General features: G+C 52.0%; 1 protein-coding gene across 1 annotated transcript in view; it reads right to left on the bottom strand.

Moving 5' to 3' along the window:
* Window positions 1-310: 310 nt before the first annotated feature.
* CNTFR (ciliary neurotrophic factor receptor) overlaps window positions 311-23,269 on the bottom strand; it is a 170,994-nt gene continuing 148,035 nt past the window's right edge. Inside the window, exons 6-9 of the mRNA XM_056849097.1 lie at window positions 21,210-21,373; window positions 6,607-6,787; window positions 1,316-1,460; window positions 311-476 (exon numbers count right to left, since the gene is read on the bottom strand). Of these exons, the coding sequence (XP_056705075.1) occupies window position 476; window positions 1,316-1,460; window positions 6,607-6,787; window positions 21,210-21,373 (491 nt within the window). The 3' untranslated portion in view covers window positions 311-475. The remainder of the gene's footprint in view (window positions 477-1,315; window positions 1,461-6,606; window positions 6,788-21,209; window positions 21,374-23,269) is intronic.

Below are 23,269 nucleotides of genomic sequence, written 5' to 3'. Positions count from 1 at the left end.
CTCCGCCCTGGTTGCAGGCTGATGCCCCCCCTCCCCAGCCGCTCCCTTTCCACGTACTTCCAAATCCAGGTGTCGGCCGCCAAGCACTGTGGGTGTGGAGCCGGTTCAAGGGCGCATCTTTGGCGTGGAGGTTTAGCTGTATGATCCGAACCCGAGGCCAGGACGGCTGGTGCTTCTCTCTGCCCCCTCCCTCCCCCTCTCGCAGGCCCGCTCCCCCAGTCCAAGTCTTCCTGCCTGCAGAAGGGGCTTCCTTCAGTCCTTTAGAAAGCTCCCCTTTACAAATGCAGGGGAGGTGTGTGTTTTGGGGAGGGGGTGAGCCTGTGGGGGGGGGGTCTCTGTATCTCACAGGCCTGGTCCTTCAAGGGTGAGAAGCCAAATGGAGAGGAAGGGGACACGTCCTTCGGACCATGTGCAAAACAGAAGCAAAGACCCACGTTGTTCCAGGCGGCCTTCTCCGCAGGGCTTCCAGGCAGAGTCTGCAAGCGGAGGGGAGGGAAAGAAGAAAAGGATAGGTTGGGCTTTCTCACAGTTCTCAGACAAGACTTTTCCACAGTATGATGCCGTACAATTGCAAGCTACAGTCCTGTGTGCTGTTGTGTGCTGGTGGCAAGGGGGTGGGGAGCTAGGGGTGATAGAGTGGGACCCCCATCCTTCTGCTGCTTGGAGAGCTGGGCTGGAGAAGCAGCCCTGTTGCACTTCATGCGCCATGCAGGCCCTGGAGCCCGGCCAGTGTTACAAAAGGGCCTTTAGTCATTCCGTTTCAGCTCAAGGCAGGGAAGTAGCGGGGGGGGGGGGGGAAGATGGCAACAGCGGCCTTTCTGGAAATGAGGGGCCTGGGATTGGGGCAGCCATCACCTGGGGCCCCTGTGAAAGCACATCCACAGGGCCCCAGCAGGACCCATTTCTAGAGGTGCTTGATAAGGAGAAACACAGAGCTGAATGGGATCCCAAGGATCATCTAGTCCAACCCCGTTGCACAATGCAGAAAATTCACAACTACCTCCCACTCCCCCAGTGACCTCTGCCCTGTGCCTAGAGGAAGGCAATGACCTCCAGGATCCCTGGCCAATCTGGCCTGAGGGAAAATTCCTTCCTGGCACCAAAGTGGTGATCGGCATTACCCTGGGCATGTAGGCAAGGGCCACGAGAGCCAAGCACAGACTCATCCCATCCTGCCCTCCTCCACAATCTGCCTAAGATCACGGTGAGCAGGAGGGGTTCCCTGGAGGCCCTCTGCCCACCTGCCCCCCCGAACTATGTTCTGTGCCCCTCTTGGTCTGGCCCCCTCCCTGCTCCCCCCCTAAAGGATACTCACTAAATAAAGTGAATGCTGACGGCCACCAAGGCTGGCCCGACCACCCAGGAGATTGCCACGGCGCCACAATTCGCTTGCCTGTCCGACTCGTAGGCCTGGGTGGTGGCTGGGACTACAAAGGCCGAGGTGCTGCCGGTGGTCGTCTCTGCAAGAAGGGAAAGAGAAACACAAGTGGGTCAGAGGCGCTGCTGCCGTCGGCTGCACCCCCTGACTTCTGCCTGCAGGTCTGAGTGGCCGAGCCAGCCAAAGCCCTGAACCTACAGATCAGATGTGGCTTTTGAACCCTCCTGCTCTGCCATCGGCTCTTGGAGCCTCTCTGCTGCAGAGCCGGCTAGGAGGATCTCTGGAGCTGGGCTCAGCCAACCGGTCAACTCAAACTCATCAATCCCCCCTTCCCTGCCAGCAGTGCCCGACCCACAGCTACCCCCAGAGGCAAAGGAATGGGGCTTAGCAGTCTTTGGTGGGGGGCTTTGTCAAAAGCCTTTTGGAAATCCAAATACACAATATCCACAGGCTCATTCCTGTCCACATGCTTATTGACTCTTTCAAAAAACTCTAATAGGTTAGTGAGACAGGACCTACCCTTACAGAAGCCATGTTGGGTTTTGCCCAGCAGACCCTGCCCTTCTATATGCTTGACAATTCTATCTTTAATAATGCTTTCCACTAATTTACCCGGAACAGACGTTAAGCTAACTGGCCTGTAATTTCCTGGGTCCCCCCTGGAACCTTTTTTATAAATGGGTGTTACGTTGGCCATTCTCCAGTCCTCTGGGACAGAGGCTGATCGAAGGGACATGTTGCATATCCTTGTTACAGGAGTTCAGCAATTTCCCATTTGAGTTCTTGAAGGGCACACGGAACCCCCAGTGAGGTCATCTGGAGTTTGAAAGCGCTGGATTGAGAATCCAAGAAAACCGACCTTCTTTTGGGGTGGTCATCAAACAGTTCATTTCCCCATCGGTCTCAGAGGGGTGACCGAGGGAGAAGGACCCGGGGCTGCTTATCCCTCCCTGGCCGCCCAGCAGCCTTTCGGCAGGCCCCGTCTTTGGGTAGGGGGCAGAGAAATATAGGGTTGCTGGTTTGCATTGAAATCCCTCTGGCGTTCCTGGGTTCTGGGGCCACTGAAACCTCCAGGAAGGCAATGAGATTTAGGATTGCAGAACAACCAGCTGCACCCTTCCGTTGTATGTTGTTTCAAGTGGCCAGCAGAGAGCAGCATTTGCCCACCAAAAAATCCATGTAGGCAGATTATTGGCCACTGGGGAATTTATCAGTGTTTCAAAAGAGTCCTGATAGAAGTTATGGGAAAAAATTAATCTGTGGGGCTGAGTTTAATTTTGACAACTCTGAATTGGGAAATTCTTGGCTATTTGGGGGTGGATCCAGGGTAGGGTGTGGTTTTTTTGGGGGGGGATCTCAGCAGGGTATTGTACCAAGGAGTCCTCCCTGGAAAGCAGCCAGTTTCTCCTGGGGAATGGGTCTTGGTAGTCTGTAACTTCAGTAGATTTCCAGGCTCCACCTGGAGGTTGGCAACCCTAGCTGAGTTTCAAAGGCACCAGGCTTCATGGAACCAGCGAAGTGTAACGGTTAGAATGTTAGGCTATTACTTGGAGACCCAGGTTCAAATCCCCACTCAGCCAGCAAGCTTGCTGGGGTAGGGTTGCCAGCCTCCAGATGGGTCCTGGAGATCACCCAAAATTAGAACTGACCTCCAGAGACAGAGATCAGTTCCATTGGAGAAAATGGCTCCATTGGAAGGTGGATTCTATGGCATTATACCCCACTGAGGTCCTGCCCCTCCTCAAACCCCGCCCTGCCAGGGCTCCATCTCCCAAATCTCCAGGAATTTCCCAACCTGGAGTCGGCAATGCTGGGTGACCCTGGGCTAGTCGCACACCCTCAGCCTAACCTACCTGACAGGGCTGCTCTGAGGAGAATTCTGCAGGCTGTCCTAAACTTCTTGGAGGAAGAAAGATTTGTTTTAGGCTATTTTGCATCTGGTATGCCTCTGCTAAAGCAAACAGAACAGGAAAGGGTGAAATGGCCTTTTCCTTAACTGTGCTGCTGCTGTTCTGTTATCAATTATTATCTGTTATTAAAAGAATACCAAAAGAAAGGTCCAAGCCCCAAGGAACTTTTAGTCTGAAACAGGAGATGAAAGGGCCACCAAAGGGAAGAGAGGGAGGCAGTAGTGGGGAGAATAGGTATTCAGCTTTTGGGGGGGAGGGATGAGAGCCGTGGGGAGGAAGGCAAGGCTTTGTGGGAAAGGTAGGTTTTGAGAAGGGCTTGGACAGAACCAGGAATACACAGCAGCTGTATGAGACAAGGGATAGCCAGACAGACTTCTGAGACCTTCCACACAAATGCCCCCTGGAACGCGGAAGGGGTGCTGAAGGAGCTCTGCGAGCCCTTTCTTCTGGAGACGAGTGCAAATGTGCCGCTGAGCACCCTCTGAGAACAGGCAGAGCTCTTCTTGCTGGGACTCGCTTTACTGGACAGTTGTGCAGGTGGAGAACAGCGCTGCGCAGAATGTTTGCATGTTTGCAAATCATTTGAGCATGGAAAGGGGGCTGCGGGGCTGCAGTGTTTCCCAAACAGCCCTCTGCCGTGTTCCATCTCAAGGGCCATCGCGTGCTCATGGCAACTGGATTGCAGCCCACCAGGAGACCTGGAGTCAGCATTACGTTTATCTTATTTTTATCCCATCAATCCACCGAAGAGCTCAAGGCAGTGTGCATGGGTCTCCCTCCCTCCACTTTGTTTCACAACAACCCTGCAAGGTACACACACACATGAAGCTGCCTTTATACTGAATCAGACCCTTGGTCCATCAAAGGCAATATTGTCTACTCAGACGGGCAGTGGCTCTCCAGGGTCTCAGGCAGAGAGGTCTTTCACATCACCTATTTGCCTGGTCCCTTGAGCTGGAGATGCTGGGGATTGAACCTGGGACCTTCTGCATGCCAAGCAGAGGCTCTGCCTCTGAGCCACTGCCCCTCCCCCAGTAGGTAGGCTTTCAGTAGGCTCAGGGGAGGAAGAGCGTCAGACCCAGAAAAACCCCTTTGAGCTCCATGGCAGGGTGGGGATCTGACCCTGGGTCTCCTGGCCCCAGCCGGCCACTCTGACAACGACACCGATAGGCCACGTGGCCTGTCCTTCAAGAGATTCCTCAGCAGACCCCCTTCGGGGCATCTTATAGCTGCGAGCGAGGCCCACCCGGCCCCATGCTGCTGCAGGGCCTGGCAGATGGGTCTGCCTGGAGATCCAGCCCTGATTTGAAGTGCCGGCTCTCTCGTTGGAGGGTCTGCCTTCACTGCAGCTGCCAAGAACTGACCTCAGCCTCAGTCCTGGCCATCTACAACCGTCCTCCTCGGGCACGCCTGGCCAGAAACCCCAGGGGGCTTTGGCACGCCTCCCGGTCCTTCCTTAGTAGCGGATGGTGTCGTCGCTTGATTTCCCAAGCCACCGAGCTGCGGTGCCAGCCAGAGGGACTGGCCTGGCCGCGGCACGCCTCCTTCTGGGAAGCCCGAGGCCGATAGAGCATTATACACTTGGACACGGGCCCAGCTCTTTCCTAGAAGCAGAGCGCTGCTAACCTTGCGGCTTTCCTCGCTAACAGGCTCCCCGTCGTGCTGCTGCAAACACCGAGGCGGACAGTGCTTCATCGGAGCACGGGACAGCGCCGGCTGCTCCGGCTGGCCGGGACTTTGCGTTCTCACTAGGGTTGCCAACCTCCAGGTACTAGCTGGAGATCTGCTATTGCAACTGATCTCCGCCGATAGAGATCAGTTCCCATGGAGAAAATGGCTGCTTTGGCAATGGGACTCTATGGCATTGAAGTCCCTCCCCTCCCCAAACCCCACCCTCCTCAGACTCCGCTCCAAAAACCTCCAGCCAGTAGTGAAGAGGGACCTGGCAACCCTATCTTCAAGGTGTTTATATTGCTCAGTTGCAGCACCAGGGGGCCAGTTTGGATTGAGGCCTTACCCTAGGGAGGAGGGGAGGGTTAATCTTCCAGCCCAACCATCGTCCCAATCCTAAACCCCCCACCCTCCAGTATCACAGATCCTGGTCTGTTGAAGGTGTGGATTTAGGGTTGCCAACCTCCAGGTACTAGTTGGAGATCTCCTGCTATTACAACTGATCTCCAGCCAATAGAGATCAGTTCACCTGGCGAAAATGGCCGCTTTGGCCATTGGACTCTATGACGTTGAAGTCCCTTTCCTCCCCAAACCCCGCCCTCCTCCGGCTCCGTCCCAAAAACCTCCCACTGGTGGCAAAAAGGAACCTGGCAACCCTAGTTCTCACAAATCTTTCATACAAATCTTTCATACCCAGGGGCAAAAAGGCCTAGCTAGTCAGCCACGTGTGCGTCAGAACCTGCCCAGCATAACAGCAGAGAAAGTGCCGTATTGACGTGCTCCACAGGAGGATCTGAGAGGCGCTCCCTAGTACAGGTGTTTGTGGGGAGGGGCAAGCAGCCCTGCCGAGAGCCCCCTTGTTGTGAGTCTGGGGGGGGGGGTGTCCATCCCCACAGCTGCACAACTGACTTTGCGCGGGCCAGGAACACCTGGGCAGGAGGCGCAAGAACTCGGGCAGGGAAGGCAGTTGGCCTTCCACCAGGAACTCCAGAGAGACCTGAGCTGGGAATGGGGCAAAGGGCTCCACCCTGCCAATGCTGAACCGAGGGCGGGGGGGACACCACCTGGATGAGGCATGGGGGCTGAAGTCCCAGCTCTGGCTGGACCGCCCCCACTTTGACCCATGCCACTTCAACCCATCCCAGGAGGGGGTCGACCCCTTTGGGACCCCATAAAATCGGACCCCCTGTCCCAAACTTTACCAAACTTTGGGGTTCATGCAAGGAGAGTCCCTTGCAGCTAAGCTGCAAATGCGGTGACTCTACCTTGAAAAGTGCCCCCTCCCCAGGATAATTTTACTTACTTTTCATGGCTGCCTGCTTCTTCACCCAAGAATCGTGGGAAAACTCAGTTTCCCATGAATGCTTGCAATGGGCCCTCACAAGGCAATCGGTATCAATGCCCCCACAGGAGCTTAGAAAAAAAAATCCCCATAGACTATAATGGACCCGAAAATAAATCTGAAATACCCCTTTACTGGTATGGGTATGGCTTATTCCGGGTTTACTGAAAAATTCAGGCCCAATAAACCCGAACCTGAAATTTACCCCCCAAATTTTTTTTGCACAACCCTAGTCAGGATTTCATGCCAAACACCTCAGTCGCGTCCCTCCATTCCAGGTCCTGCCCCCACCCCCCAGTCCTCACCCGTTCCTTGGGCTTCAGTGGTGAGATGCTTGGGCTCCTCCGTCCAGGGCGTGGCGTGCACGGCCACGCTCCAGTCGCTCCACGTGCCGATTTCGTTATCCTTGGCCGCCACCTGGATGATGTACTCTTTGCCGGCATAGGCATCTGTGATGATGTGGGATGTCCCGTCCGACAGCTCCACCTGCACCGGAGGAAGAGAAGGGGAGGAGGGTAGGTGCGCGCCAGGCCCTCCGGCATCATGACCCCTGCCGGGTTTGATAACCAGAGGCTGCAACACGCCATCCCATCCTCCGCATGCTCGAATGAGTGACAGCAAAACCAGAGGGCCGAGACCTTGCCCTCTTGGTGAGCCACACTGCAAGTTATCCCGGGTTGCCAACTTTTCCCTTCAATGGGAGTTTGATCTGCAGCAAATATCGGGCAATGTTAATTGGCTCCCCGCTTCAATTGCCCATATTAAAGCTCCCTATGAAAGTTACTGAGTTCCATATGAAACAAAGGTGACTAATAAATTTTAAATTAATAAATAAAATAAAGGGACAGGGCATTTTCCTTCACATGTTCACATGAAGCTGCCTTGTACTGAATCAGACCCTTGGTCCATCAAAGTCAGTATTGTCTACTCAGACCGGCAGCAGCTCTCCAAGGTCTCAGGCAGAGGTCTTTCACATCACTTACTTGCCTAGTCCCTTTAACTGGAGATGCCGGGGATTGAACCTGGGACCTTCTACATGCCAAGCAGATGCTCTGCCACTGAGCCACAATCCCTCCTTCTGGCCAACTGGCAACCTTAACTGCAAATGATACAGGACCCCCTCCTTTAAGACAGTGACAGAGGGTTGTGGGTGATGGGGGGGGGGAGGCTAGAGGAACACTCCTTCCCAGGAATGAGGGCCCTTTGTGGGTCATATAGTCTTCCTATATATCCTTGGTTACAAATTCCATACAGGAACCAGGTGACGTCTCTTGCAGCAAATATGAAGAAGAGTAAAAGGAAGGTTTTTTTATTCTAGCATCCGTGGAGTGGAACCTTTCCCATCAGATGCATGAAGGGGATCTCTTGGGCAGACATACAGATGGTCCAGAGAACAAGGGGGTGCAGATAGTGGGGTCATGGGACGGTGAATGGATCACTGGCTGAAAGGAAGAAGAAGAGTTGGTTTTTATATGCCGACTTTCTCTACCACTTAAGGAAGAATCAAACCGGCTTGCAATCACCTTCCCTTCCCCTCCCCACAACAAACACCCTGTGAGGGAGGTGGGGCTGAGAGAGCTCTAAGAGAGCTGTGACTAGCCCAAGGTCACCCAGCTGGCTTTATGTGGAGGAGTGAGGAAACCAACCTGGTTCACCAGATTAGCGTCTGCCACTCATGTGGAGGGGTGGGGAATCAAACCTGGTTCTCCAGCATTAATGAGGGCAAGACCTGATAAAATGTGCCCTGTGCTGTCCACAGGGAATCCGAAGGCATCTTGACTGCGATCCTTCAAAAACGTTTGCATCAAACCAGGGAAAGAACATGGCAAAGTGGGGGAAAGCATGGAAGAACGTCAAATAGAGGATGACTTCATTTGGTTATTCCTCAAATCAGAGCAGTGAGGAATTCAGGGTGAGGCCAAACATTAATGTGGAAACAGCTCAAAGCTGCTTGAAATCCAAGAGAGGAGTATCGATAGTCCTCCCACCAACCATCTCTCTCCCAGTAAAGACCATCAATCAGTTTCCCGTTCCAAAAGCAGGCAGGAAAGTGAATTGAAAGGGGACCGCGGAGATAAAGCAGAGCCTCAGAAAACGGCGAAATAGAGCCGGTGGTTGCATTCAGTGGGAATTCGATTCTGTAAAAAAACGAATGGTGAGAAACACTCCCACAGTTGCTCGGGGCAGATTGACAGGTGGTCTGATGAGAACGGGGTAAACCTCAAGTAGTTGGGGAAAACCGGCTTCCTTTGCGACACACTCCACTTCATGCTCAGACAGCTGGCGCTCTTGAGGGGGGGGGGACTCCTCCTTCTAAATCAGGATCTTATTTTGTAATCGAGCAACTTGGTAATTAAGGAGGGCTCAAGAACATGGAAGAGGTCTTTGCTGACTGGGTGGCAGGCCGACCCCGACCCCTGCACTCACCAGGCCGGGCTGCGCTTGTTTCTGGTCGCAACACACAGACAGGCTCTCTTTGGTTCTACGGCAAATGCCTTGAGCAGATGCACCAACTCTGGGCAGGCTGGGCCTGCTGCAAGGGTGACCCTTGAGTGCAAATGCTTCAGGTAACTGGGGGGACGTGGGACTGTAGCTCAGTGGTAGAGCATCTGCTTGGCATGCAGAAGGTCCCAGGTTCAATTCCTGACATCTCCAGTTATAGGGACTAGGCAGGTAGGTGATGTGAAAGACCTCTGCTGAGACCCCGGAGAGATGCTGCCGATCTGAGTAGACAATAATGACTTTGACGGACCAAGGGTCTGATTCAGTAGAAGGCAGCTTCATGTGTGTTCATATGTTCAACTGCATGCACAGGATATGGGGAGCTTCCCATTCGGGGTCTGGTTCACACGTGCAAGAGAACGCGCGGGGTAGAGAACTGCAGTGGTAGAATGGGCAGCACCACCCCAGAAGGCTGGTTGCAGGTAGCGCTTAACATCAGTGAACACTCCCAAAAGCGACCCCTCCACCTGCAGCCAGAAGAGGTACAGTCCGTCCTGCCCCTTCATTCTCCTGCATGTGTTAACCAGGCCTCAGCCTGCTCTTCGGCCACAAGGGCAGGAGCAGCAGTGGAGGAAATTGTCCAGAGCGGGCCACTGCACATGCGTCCGTGCATCTGCACGCAATCCCCCACAGGGTCTCCTCCCCCAGAATGCAAGTCCTGCTCACAAACATTAGCACAAGCCTGAGCCTGCACACCTGCTGAGGGATGGCCCGCCGCACGATACCTGAATGCACCGCCTGCGGAAATAATAATAAAAGTCCCGCAAGGAACAAGTCGATGCAGATTCCCAAGACGGATCTGATACTTCTCGTTGGAGACAAGAACGGATTTTCTGAACACAAGAAAATGATGTGTCTCGAGAATGGTTTTGGACATGTTTCTAAAAAAGGAATGAATATGAGAAAATGGACCTTTAAAAAAGGTGGGAAAGGAACCTAAGAAGAGCCCTGTTGGATCTCATCAAAAGATTGTCTAGTCCAGCCTTCTGTTTCCAGGGGAGGGCAGTCAGATGCCCACGGGATGCTCACAAGCAGAGCAAGTTGAACACATGAACACATGAAGCTGCCTTCTACTGAATCACACCCTTGGTCCATCAAAGTCAGTATTGTCTACTCAGACTGGTAGCGGCTCTCCAGGGCCTCAAGTAGAAGTTTTTCACATCACCTTACTTGCCTGATTCCTTTAACTGGAGATACCGGGGATTGAACCTGGGACCTTATTCATGCCAAGCAGATGCTCTACCACTGAGCCACAGCCACTCCCCACATCCTGATGTTTCTCCCCCAGCACCTATTACTCAGAGGTATACTGCCTCTGTACATGGAGGTTCCATTTATCCAGAATGGCAAACAGCTGTTTATAGACTTGTTCTCTGTAAGAGCAGAAAATGGCTCAACATTACTTTTCAGGGAACAGAAGAGACAAGGAATTCCTTGCCGTCATGGCGGGGGCTGGTATCTCAGCACAGAACGGAGCGCTCACAGCCCTCAGAGGACTGTGTTTGTGCACTGCCCGTTTCAGGCTGCGAGTTCTGCAGCCTCAAAGACGCAGTCATCTGGCCCTCATCGAAGGAACGGCGTTCCTCCTGCTCCTACATATTGCCGACACTTGTGCTGCTTGGACTGCCAGGAACACCCCTCCAAATTGGACGGTGCTAGGTGCGCTGGCGCACTCCTGGGCCTCTGCACAGGTGATGAGCGCATGTTTGTGAAGACGTGTGTGTGATTGGCAACATGTGCGAGAGAGCCAGCACGCTCTGGCGGCTGAGTCGATGGTGTGAGTTAACCGAGTCTGCGAAACCAGAAACAGGCTATTAGCGACCCATTAGACAGCCGTATCCAGTTCCAGCCTAGGTAATCCATTAAAGGAACATCTGAACACATTAGGAGCCCTCTGCCAGGGCCCGGCCGGGGCTGCAAGGCAAGAGAGGAAGCCAGGCTAGGCTGGTTCGAATTACAACTTAAAAGCAATGGGGGAGAGAGAGAAAGAGAGAGAGAAAGAAAAAGGAAGAAAGGAAGGAGGCCTAAATATTTAATGTTTTGTGTTGAAGGAGACAGGGCTGGAAGGTCTGCCAAGGTATAGGACTAAAACGGTGAGGTCACCACCCCTATTCTTCGCCTCTTTCTCTGTCCTGGAAGTTGATAAGACATCACCCTCATATTGGGCTGCTACCTGTGCAAACGAGCTGTGTGGCAGACCTGACCCTCACCTGAAGCAGAAAACTGGACTGGATGTCCTTTTAATGTATCTTTAATAAGTAGAAATGGGCACGTTGAAGCTTTGCCTGGCATGCCGTTAAAGAGCAGCCTCAGATAATGACTTGCGGTTCAACTGACATTTAGGGGATGGTGAGCAGGGCCAGTGGAAAAGTTGCCGACCTTTCCCTCGCCCAACGTGGCATGCCTGGTTGCCGGCTCAGTTGACCATAGGCAGTTCATGGGAGGGAAGGCATCTTGGCCATCTTCTGCGCATGGAGTAGGGGGGTCACTGGGGGTGTGGGCGGGGAGGTGGTTGTGAATTTCCTGCATTGTACAGGGGGTTAGACTAGATGACCCTGGTGGTCCCTTCCAACTCGATGATTCTATGATGCTATGATTCTATGAGTTTAAACGCGATGTCGTCCGGGTGCAAAACTCCATAGTTCTTTTGCTTCAGCCCTAGTAAAGTTTAAAACAAGCTTAAGGACTCGGTCAGTTAATGGGAAACTCACATTCATAGAAACATACAGCAGGAAGGGACCTCAAAGGTCATCTAGTTCAACCCTCTTCACAACTACCTCCCCCCCACTCCCCAGTGACCCCCCAGTTCTAGGCCCAGAGGAAGGCAAAAAATCTCCAGGATCCCTGGCCAATGTGGCCTGGAGGAAAATTCCTTCCTGACTCCATTCCTACATATTCAGATGAATGGCTACAGTCCCATTAAGAACACTTTTAAGAAGTGAGCTATTGGTTTTTCTTTTTTAAGGTTGAGAGCCAGAGTTTAGTTTAAGCTGGGCTTCCCCACAGAAGGCTAGACCTGGGGGATGCAACAGACAGCTGCACCCTCCAGAGGCATGTGCAGAGTGCCCTCACAAATGACGTCATTGCAATGGAGCAGGAGATCTGGCTCTGGAGTGAGGCCTGCGCCCCAGCACCTCTCTCTCTCTGGAAACGCAAGTCTGGGTCTGGGGACCACAGCAAAGAAACAGCAAACGCTTATGGAAATGAGAGCACGGTGGTCGGGAAGCATTTGGAGACCTATGGAGAAGAGCTGCCTGGTGAGGAAGAAGAAGAAGAAGAAGAAGAAGAGTTGGTTTTTATATGCCGACTTTCTCTACCACTTAAGGAAGAATCAAACTGGCTTACAATCACCTTCCCTTCCCCTCCCCACAACAGACACCCTGTGAGGGAGGTGGGGCTGAGAGAGCTGTGAGCCCAAGGGTCACCCAGCTGGCTTCATGTGGAGGAGTGGGGAATCGAACCCGGTTCTCCAGATTAGCCTCCACCGCTCCAAACCACCGCTCTTAACCACTACACCACGCTGGCTCCCTATCCCAGGGAAAGTTGACCTTTGGGGCTGAGACAGCTAGCCCTCCCAAGCCAGGAGCTGGGGCAGCGGCGGAACCCCCTGAGGAAGCCCCCCACCAGAGAAGAAAAAGAGCTGCTTTTGAATTGCAACTGATTTGAATGCTATTCTGCTTTTGTCTTGCCGGTCCCCTACGAAGCTGCACGTGGCACGCGGCACGGCTCTTCCCCCCTCCGTTTTATCATCCCGGAGGCCAACTTACACCAGAGGAGGGGACGGCAGCTGGTACAGGCTGCTCTGCGCTGTGCCTCCCCTCCCCATTCAGAGGCTGGAAGCTGAATTGTTGCCGTTTCCCCCACAGCTGGTTTGTATCTGAATCACAGCAAAGGGGGGGGAGAGATAAAGAGGGTGGGGGACAACAAAGAGTGAAGGGAAAAAGAGTGGGGCTGGCAGATGTGGGCAGAGAGATCACCTCCTACCTGAGGCTTTTAACTGGAGATGACGGGTCTTGACCTGGGGACCTTCTGCCTGCCAAGCAGATGCTCTCCTCCCGAGCTGGGGCCCCTCCCCTCAAAGGAAAAGGAAATAACTCAGAATTGTTCTTCTGCAGTTAACAGAGAAACATGGCCCTCTTGAGTGAATTAAAATGCTAAAGGGGTCCCCGAAGTGCTCCGCTGCGTTAAAACGAGGACCGCACAGGAAGAGGCTTCTCTGTGCCTGTGGCGGATGCCCTTCCCTGGAGCAGCCGTGCATGGGGCCTCCACACCAGCCCTCTCCCTGCACCTATCCTGGGCTAGGAAAGTGCCAGCCGAGCACCCTCACAGTGAGGACAGGGAGAAGCTTTTCTCCCTCTCTCATAATACCAGAAAGTGGGCTCATCTGCTGAAGATGGAGGGTGAGAGATTCAAAACAGACAAAAAGAAGTCTTTCTTCACACAACGCACAGTTAAATGATGGAACTCCCTGCCCCAGGATGTGGTGATAGCTGACAACTTGGAAGGCTTTAAGAGGGGAGTGGACATATTCATGGAGGAGAGGGCTATTCATGACTAGTCATGATGCATCCCTATTCTCTCCAGGATCAGAGGAGCATGCCTATTATCTTAGGTGCTATGAAACACAGGCAGACTGGTGCTGCTGCAGTCGTCTTGCTTGTGGGCTTCCGAGAGGCCCCTGGTTGGCCACTGGGTGAACAGACTGCTGGACTTGATGGGCCTGGGTCTGATCCAGCCGCCGGTCATGCATCCAGTTGGGCTCTGCCACTCAACTGGAGCCTGTCCCCCCTCTCGTTTCAGCTCTTGAAGAAGGTTAGTGACATGGTTTCCAAGAAGGCAAAAAAAACCATCAGTGGCGATCCAATTTCAAAGCAGGAGAGAAAAAGGGCAGCCCTGAAAGCAGACATCTCCGGTTCAAAGCAGGCCCAACTACTGTGTGCGCGTGCGTGGGAAGTGCCCTCGAGTCACAGCTGACTTATGGCCACCCTGTAGGGTTTTCAAGGCAAGAGACGAACAGAGGTGGTTTGCCATTGCCTGCCTCTGCGTAGCGACCCTGGGCTTCCTTGGTGGTCTCCCATCTGAGTGCTAACCAGGGCTGATCCTACTTAGCTTCTGAGATCTGATGAGATCAGGCTAGCCTGGGCCAACCAGGTCAGAGCAAGTTATTGATTTTGTGGTGGAATGTGCTGTCAAGTCGCAGCTAACTCATGGCAACCCTTTAGGGTGTTCCAGGTACGAGACATTCAGAGGTGGTTTGCCATTGCCTGCCTCCATGTTGCAACCTTGGACATCCTTGATGATCTCCCATCCAAGTACTAACCAAGGATAACCCCGCTTAGCTTCCAAGATCTGATGATATTGGGCTGCCCTGGGCCATCCAGGTCAGGGTGGCCCAACTATTAGTGAAAGGAAAAGCTCTTTTTGGGGATCCTCCCAGACTCCTTTCCCCTTCCCGTATACCATGTTGCTTTCATAAAACCAAGGCTGTTCCAGTTTTCAAGCGGCTATTTTGTTGTGCCTCTCCCGGCAGCCTCGACGGGGTCCCTCAGCAGGGTGGCCGCTTTTGGCTGCGAAAGTTTGGAAACTTCTTCACAGGTACCGCTTCGGAGAGCGGCAGAAACCCACGGGAGACGAGAAACTGTTTTAGAGCGCAGCGTGACCTTGTGGGAGAAATTAGTCGAGAATGAGGTGGCCGAAAGGAGCAGCTCTAGGGACGAGCCAGTCATAAAAACGAGAGACTTAATCACTCCTGGGAGAAGTGGGAACCGCAGAACGAGGATATTGGAGCAAACGCAGACATCATGGGTAGAAAGAAAGCATAAAGGGACTCCGGAGCACAGCAGGCGTGGCGGTTTCTAAAAGGGGCGCTAGCAGAAGCACAACTCCCGACCTCTCCTGACGCAGAGGAGAGCTGGAAGAGATCAGGAGAGTCCCCCACGGACCAAGAAGGAGCCGCTTAATAGCCTGAATTTCTAAAGGGAAGCATGCAAGAAATGGAAATGGGAAAAGCCACATGTGACTAGGGGAGGGGGTGAAGAGGACTGCGGGGGGGGGAGAGTTTCAGAAAGGAGTGGGAGGGGGAAAGGAAACTTGAAAAGAAAGGCGAAGGCACCTGGACTGGGCATGGGGCTAGGCTGCTCAAGGGGGCAGATCCTAGTGCATTCAGGGACTTCTTGGCTTTGCCAGGAGCTCTCAGCTGTAGAAAGTGAGGATGAGAAGGGTGAACAGGTGCATGAGGATCACGTGGAACCTGAGTCCCCTGGAAGGGGAAGAGGATCGAGCTCTTGCGGAGCTGTGGCCAGTGTGGGTCTTGGATCTAGCAGGCCTGAGTTCGAATTCCTGCTGCAGTTGCAACACTGACCCAGCTGACGTAGAACTCTTGTACAGACTCCTTAAATCAGGGGAAAGTCACTTTTTGGGTCACTAACTGGCCTCACAGTGGAGAAAGTCTGATGCTTTATACTTTGGGAGTCAACTTGTGCTATTGCACATTTGGGATACACGGGGTGTCACTTCAACCCACATGAACACACGCGAAGCTGCCTTGTACTGAACCAGACCCTTGGTCCATCAAGGTCAGTATTGCCTACTCAGACTGGCAGCGCCTCTCCAGGGTCTCAGGCAGATGTCTTTCACATCACTTCCTACCTGGTCCTTTTAGCTGGAGATGCCAGGGATTGAACCTGGGACCTTATGCTTGCAAAGCAGAGGCTCTTCCACTGAGCCACAGCCCCTCCCCTTCTTTTGATCGTGTCCAGTGAAACCCTCAGCCCTGACAACTGTGCTGCTGCTCTTTGGGACTTCCACCTCTTGCCCTGCCAACCTGTCTCCCACCAAGGATGCAGCGTGTTCAGCTGGAAGCTGCAACCAGGGCTGAAGATGGAAGGAACAGGCAGCTGTGGCATCCAGGGAAGAGAGATTTCCAGCATGTGTCACATTCTGGAGGTCACCTGCCAGATCCTGACCTCAACTCCAGTTGTTGCAGCATCCCCCAAAGCCCCATCCCAGTGTGAGCATTTGTAAATAAATGGATTCTTATGGAACCAGTGGGCATTGCTTGGCTCAGCCCTGAAAAATGAATGCCCTGCTGGTCAGGCCAGAAAGATGTTAGCATAAGACTTCGGCACAAAGATAAATGAAGAAAGCAGACAGGAAGGAAGTTGCTTCCTTTGAATTGTGGTGTTGGAGGAGAGTTTTATGGATAATGTGAACCACCAAAAAGACAAATCAGTGGGTTCCAGATCAAATCAAGCCTGAACTCTCCCTAGAAGCTAAAAGGCTATCACACATTGGAAGGAAGGACAAGAACCAGGTGCAAAGTAGAGAGTTTATTGATCACTTCTAGATCCCTGCACGTTTCGCATTCAGCTTCATCAGGGGATCTTTAGTTTTGTTAATGTTTTAAGCTGCCCTTTATTTCTCTCAGCCAGACATCACATTACGAGAAGACAAATTTGGAAAAGACAAATTTGAGTCCAGTAGCACCTTAGAGACCAATGGTAACTCTAGGGAAAGTCGAAGGCAGCAGGGAAAGAGATGGATTGACTCCATCAAGGAAGCCAGGGCCCTCAGTTTGCAAGACCTGAGCAAGGCTGTTACCGATAGGATGTTTTGAAGGACATTGATTCATAGGGTAACTATAAGTTGGAAGTGCCTTCAGGGCACTTAACACACACACACACACACAAAGACGGTGAGAGGGAATCCGCAAAGTGCTCCGTTTTGATTTTGCTCCTACTTGGCAACAAATGAAGACTTGTGACCTGACAATTAGTAATATTCCAATCAAACTCTGCAGCTCCTCCTCTCCTATATGTGGTCCTCTGACCTCCTCCTCCAGACGGCAGCATCTGCCTTGAGCTATGGAATTTCTCTTCACAGGTAATCGCCTGCTTCCGTTACCATTGAGCAGCTGGGTTCCTCTCTCGCCTGCCTTGCGAAAGAATTTGCGAGCATGATAGGAGAGAAAGGCCGGGCCCAGAAGAGCAGGCCACTTGGCTGCAGAAGACGCTTCAGTTGGAAACATTTATCATGTTTCCAGGGTTCATTTAAAAAAGAAAACTTGTGGGGCTTTGGCAACTAAATAAATGACTCCCATGTAGGACTGGCGTGAGGCACAGGTCTTCCCAAAGGAACTCAGTTGGGTTTAGGGCTGCCAACCTCCAGGTGGTCAAATACAAAAAACAGCACGAAGGCTCAGAATTATCATCTATTAATACAATACAATACACATTATAGATACACCGTATGAAACAACATATCACACTGTAAGCCAATATATATGGCTGACGTCATCAATGTGATTAACTAGTGGAAGGCCATCCAAAACTCCAACTTTACAAGTCCAAAAACGTCTGTGTGTGTCAGTATATGCCCTGACCTGGATGGCCCAGGCTAGCCTGATCTCGTCAGATCTCAGAAGCTAAGCAGGGTCAGCCCTGGTTAGTATATGGATGGGAGACCACCAAGGAATACCAGGGTTGCTGTGCAGAGGAAGGCACTGGCAAACCACCTGTTAGTCTCTTGCCATGAAAACCCCAAAAAAGGGGTCGCCATATGTCGGCTGCGACTTGACGGCACTTTACACACACACACACATGTCAGTATATAGTCCAAATGACTCCTCTTTAAGACTGATCACATAACAGGCAGACTGGTAGCACAACAGGAAATGTGCCCTCCGGATTAGGTTCAACGTTTTTGCCAAGTTATGAACATGTCCACTCCCCTCTTAAAGCCTTCCAAGTTGGCAGGCATCACCACATCCAGGGGCAGGGAGTTCCACAATTTAAATATGTGTTGTGTAAAGAAATACTTCCTTTTGTTAGTTTTGAATCTCTCACCCTCCAGCTTCAGCAAATGACCCCGCGTTCTTGTATTATGCGGGGGGAGCTTCTCCCTGATAATAATAATAATAATAATGAGGAGGAGGAGGAGAAGAAGAAGAAGAAGAAGAAGAAGAGGTGGTGGACTGGCATGCTCAGAAGTGCCCTTCTCTTTATTACCCTTTTGCAGAGCTGAGTCTGCCTTCGTCTCTTTGGCCATCTCAGGAGGGGGAGGCTGCAGGTATCAGGCAGACTCTCAGAGGGGCAATCAGGGCAGCAGAGGAGACAGATGGGGCCTGATGGGGCTGAAGTGGATGGACGCCTCAAGGTGACTGGCAGCCAGGTGGAGGGAGGGCAGGGGGGAAGGCCCCCTGGTCAGCAGCAAGCCCCGAAGCACCTCCCCCGGAAGCCTAATGTGAACAGTTGCTTGAAAAGGACTAGATCCAGAGAAGCCCTCCTCCATCCCGAGGGCTACTCCTCCCAGCACAGGAGGCACCTCAGAGGGATTCTCAGGTCCCTGCTTGGAAGACCAACCACAGCGGATGCAGGCCTGGGGCGTGGCAGCACTTCCTGAACCCCAGAGAGGGGTTTGTCTTCAGTGGGGACCCCTCCATGTGCAACGAAGCCCAGTGCGTACACACACCAGCAAGCACAGATGCTAGGTCCCTCTTCGCCAACGGTGGGAGGTTTTGGGGGCGGGCCTGAGGAGAGCAGGGTTTGGGGAGAGGAGGGACTTCAATGGCATAGAGTCCAGTTGCCAAAGAGGCCAGCTATTGGCTGGAGATCATTTTACTAGAGGGAGCGCTCCAGCTAGTACCTGGAGGCTGGCAATCTTAACAGATGCCCTCTAGATTGGCCGCCTCTCCCTAGCTGTGGCCATCCCACGTGGCCTAGAGGCAGACACATGTGGGGGGAGTGTCAGGGTGACCCCTTGGGACCTCACGGGTCCACCCCATGGCCAGACAGGCCCTCCTCCTGCCTCCTGCCGCCTTTTGCTAATGCCGGCTTCCCCTGCAGCCATTCAGCCACCCCTAAAAGCAATAAGAGAGCAGAAATATGATAACAGCCCGGCAATTTCCATGTCCCTGACAGGACGGAGGGCTCTGACAGAAGATAGTTTATCTCCTGCTCATAATCTATCGCGCCAGAGAGCTCATAACTGCTGTGACATTTATACTTTAAATACCTTTTACATCCTGCTGGGTGAGTTTTATGTCGAACATATGTATGGAAAATAGCCCTACTTTTAGACTGCGGAGAGGGACAGGAGGGAGTCTTGGAGGCAGAATGGGAGTTCAAAGAGAGATGGGAGAAGACAGGGATGGGGTGTGTGTGTGTGTGCAGGCGCACATTTGTTTGCGAGCACGGCGCATCTTTGCATTCCTCGTGTTTTGCATTCTGAAATAAAGGCAACACTCAAAGAGACGTTCTCTGCAGACTGTTTAATATGGGAGCCAATGTCACCCCAAGGACACTGCTTGCACCACAGATGGGTTGAGAAGGGTTTAGCTATCACGACTCCCCTCCCCCTCCAGAGGAATCCTGGGAAATGGAGTTTTCTGGTGCTGTGAATTGTTAGGCATGGTCTACACTGCGTGTGGGGCACCACAATAGGGCAAATGCCCGCTCCCCTCCTATTCATCTCAAGAAAATGGGATGGGGGAGAATGCTGGAGACAGCAAATGTGAACCCACATTTGGTGGGTTTTGGTATCTCTGCACTGCTAGTTTTCTACATTCATCGATTTTGATAAGTTGTAAAAAAAGGTAAAGGTCCCCTGTGCAAGCACCGGGTCATTCTTGACCCATGGGGTGACGTCACATCCCGACGTTTACTTGGCAGACTTTGTTTACGGGGTGGTTTGCCAGTGCCTTCCCCAGTCGTCTTCCCTTTATCCCCAGCAAGCTGGGTACTCCTTTCACCGACCTTGGAAGGATGGGAGGCTGAGTCAACCTTGAGCCGGATACCTGAAACCAACTTCTGTCGGGATCGAACTCAGGCCGTGACCAAAGCTTTGGACTGCAATACTGCAGCTTACCACTCTGCGCCACGGGGCTCCTTTGATAAGTTGTAGGAACATTCAAAAGTAGGACCGCAAATGGAAGTGGTACTGTCAAAAATCCTACCACCTTGTTCTGTGCAGGTTGGCACAACTTGTCATTCCACCCTTGAGTTCGTCAGACCTCAAATATCCATCCCTCCAAAGCACCAGCTTCATAAATCGAGTGTTAGTCAAAGAGTCCCTTCCCACACCCCTGGCCGTTTTCCAAAACAAGAGCCAGAACCCAAACTCCGCCTAGCCAAGCACACTTCATCAATGGCACAACATCTGTTTCCCCCCTTCGTGTTTACCAGTTGCTGAGGTGTACCTAAGGTCATAACTAAGACACCTTCTTCGTGTATCCTGCTGCAACATCAGCTCCTGGTGTTGGCGCCAGATGTGACAAAATAGCCCGCATGTTTTGGTTTTGTGCAAAGCAGGAATTGACTGTCGGGATTTCCATAAACATATGTTCAAACTGCAGAGCAGCGTCAGAGATTAAGGGCACAGTCCGCTGAGAAATTTCCCTGCTGGGGAGCTATTGACATAAATGGGGGCTGTGCAGAGATCCAGTATGTGGGGCTAGCATAGGAGAATCACAGAGTCATAGAGTTGGAAGGGACCATGAGGGTCATCTAGTCCAACCCCCTGCACAGTGCAGGAAATTCCAAACTACCTCCCTGGGGGATTGTGCTCTGATTAATTTTGCTGTTAATTTTGCTGTTAGCTGGGTGCCTCGGCATTCTGGGAATGACAACCGCCACAAGATTTCCCAGTGGTCACAGCTCAGAGTGGTCTCTGCAATAGGGGAAACTGAGGCAGACATACCAGCTGTGCTTCGCAGCATTTCTGTAGGTGTAAGGGTAAGTGTTTCTACTACACAGCAAAGCAGGGTTCCCCCAAGCAGGAGGAATGACTTGGGTCTGGCTGGGAGAAACTAGCTGCAGTAGGGATGTGTTTTGGAGTTCAGAGTCCCCAAATTCTTTTTGTAGGACACTCCGGGAACAGAACCCACGGTCTGACTTTTCTCTTGTTCTTGATACTATAAAGAGGAGCAACTCAAAAGAGTTTCCATCTAGACATTAGGAAGAATTTTCTCACAGTTAGAGCAGTTCCTCACTGGAACAGGCTTCCTCGGGAGGCGGTGAGCTCTCCTTCCCTGGAGGCTTTTAATCAGAGGCTAGATGGCCATCTGTCAGCAATGATGATTCTATGACCTTAGGCAGATCATGAGAGGGAGGGCATCTTGGCCATCTTCTGGGCATGGAGTAGGGGTCACTGGGGGTGTGTGGGGGAGGTAGTTGTGAATGTCCTGCATTGTGCAGGGGGTTGGACTAGATGACCCTGGTGGTCCCTTCCAACTCTACGATTCTATGATTCTAACTGCGCATCATGTACTCCATTCTCCTGTGACCGTTGTTTGTCGTCAAAGCAAAGACTGGCCCAAATGGATCAGGAGGCTGGCCCCCCGGTCAGGGCCCGAACGTGCCAGCCACAAAAACCCCTTTCCCCCTGAGAGAAGATGGGTGTTCCCACTCACGTGTTGCCAGTAGTCAATGATGAGTGGCCGGTACCGCAGGAAGAATTTGAGGGGGAAGGACTCCGGATCCGGCCATGTGGAAGGGTACTGCCACGTCACCAGCAGTCGGCGGGGGTTGTTGGGGATCGGCTTTGCCACCACATTCTCCGGAGGGTCCGGCTTTACTGTTCAAGGAAACAGGACGTGGAAGAAGAGAGGGAAAATCTTGGTGAGAGAAGCACACCGCTGCAGGCAAGGAAATACCGGGGAGCAGCAGAGTCCAGATTTTCTGCAGAGAGGAGGAGGCTGGGAGAAGGAGGTATTGAACTCTTACCCTATTTACTTTTTCACTGCAACTCCCCACCATCGCTGTTTCCCCCCTCACCCCGCAGGGTTTGACATACATGCTTGCAAAGGTAGCCCTTACAAGAACCCTGCAAAGGAGGCCCTCGCTGGCTAAGAGAGCGTGGCTTTCCTAAGGTGCTGCAGCTCATGGCTGAGGCAGCACCTGATTCAGAGAGTTTGTGGCTTTTAACCTCACACCTGTCCTAGGAGTAAACCAGTCCTGAAAATACACAGCTAGGATGTGCGTGTTAAATGCTGTCAAATTGCTTCCGACTCATGGCAACCCTATCAATCAATGTCCTCCGAAATGTCCTCTCGTTAACAGCCTTGCTCAGGTCTAGGATATAAGCTATGAAAATCAAGAACAGAGCCCAAGAAAACAGGACTATTACAGTTTAGCATTTGAAAGCATTCAGGGTGCTCCATAGAACTGAGGGTAAATTTACCTGTTTATCTATGAGCCTACCGTATTCCCCTTTTCATTAAGGAAACAGCACCCAGAGGGCATCACAACACTATTCAACAAGAGAACAACCAAACCAATCTGTAAAAAAGCCATGCAATTTCAAACGTTTTTGAAGACCCTTTAAAAATAAACCTCAGGCCTAGCCAGTCCCAGCGGAGCAACCAAGTCTGCAGTGTATTTATTTATTTTCTGTTATTTAAATCCTTTTTGCTGCCTTTCTACCTAATCAGCGCCTACAAGGTGCAAAACATAAAAAATTAATACATTTGAGTAATTAAAATGCAGTTAAAATTATTAAAAAATCAATTAAAAACACAAACACAAACAACACTAGAAGGAGGACAAGTAATTGGTCTGCCGGACCAAAAAAAAAAAAGTATTCCTTTGCTGGTGGAAGACAAAGATAGTGGGAGACATGGAAGGTGGCATCGACTATGGGTCTTTGGAAGGGCTTTTGGCAAACAGAATCCCGCATGTTCCTGCCCAGGAATACATATCACAGAGAGCCCCTCCCCCGACTGTCCCACCAATGAAGAAAGCTCATCCGGTGAGTAGAGGAGTCAGGGTCTTTTTGGTGGCAGCCCCACAATTGTGGAATGACCTCCCCAGGGAGGTGCTCTTGGCCCCCTCACTTTCCATCTGCAAGAGGCAGGTGAAGATAGTTTTCTTTAGCACTGCATTGGACTGATTTAGTGCCATAGAGTCCAATGGCCAAAGTGGCCATTTTCTCCAGGTGAACTGATCTCTATTGGCTGGAGATCAGTTGTAATAGCAGGAGATCTCCAGCTAGTACCTGGAGGTTAAACTGGAGAAAGAGGGAACCTATGCTGAAAATAGTAGTAACTGTACAAAGAGGCAGCACGTGGCTCAAAATAATAAACATCAATATCAAAAAACAACAATTGTGTTTGTTGAAAATCACAGCTGAGAATCACAGCTGCCTCTACTCAGAAGCTGCCAAGCAAGCGCCAGGGAGGAACACTCAGGCACAAGCGAGTACCCGGCACTGTTGCGTTCCTTCCTTAACCCGAAGTGACAAGCCACCTCCTGCTAACTGAGACCACAGGCAAAAGAGACTCAGGCCCCTTTCAGATGACCACTCTAAACCGGATGTTACCCGTTGCTGCCACGATTTTGAGTAGAGCAATACAAGGACAAATCGCAAGCTGTCATAGTTCTGCTGTTCGCTGCATTGGTCAGGCTGCACCTGGAGTCTTGTGTGCAGTTCTGGAGGCCTCACTTCAAAAAGGATGTGGACAGAACGGAGCGG

Source organism: Euleptes europaea, chromosome 4, assembly GCF_029931775.1.
Source record: "Euleptes europaea isolate rEulEur1 chromosome 4, rEulEur1.hap1, whole genome shotgun sequence".
NCBI lineage: Eukaryota > Metazoa > Chordata > Lepidosauria > Squamata > Sphaerodactylidae > Euleptes > Euleptes europaea.
This window is presented reverse-complemented; position numbering and strand designations above follow the sequence as displayed.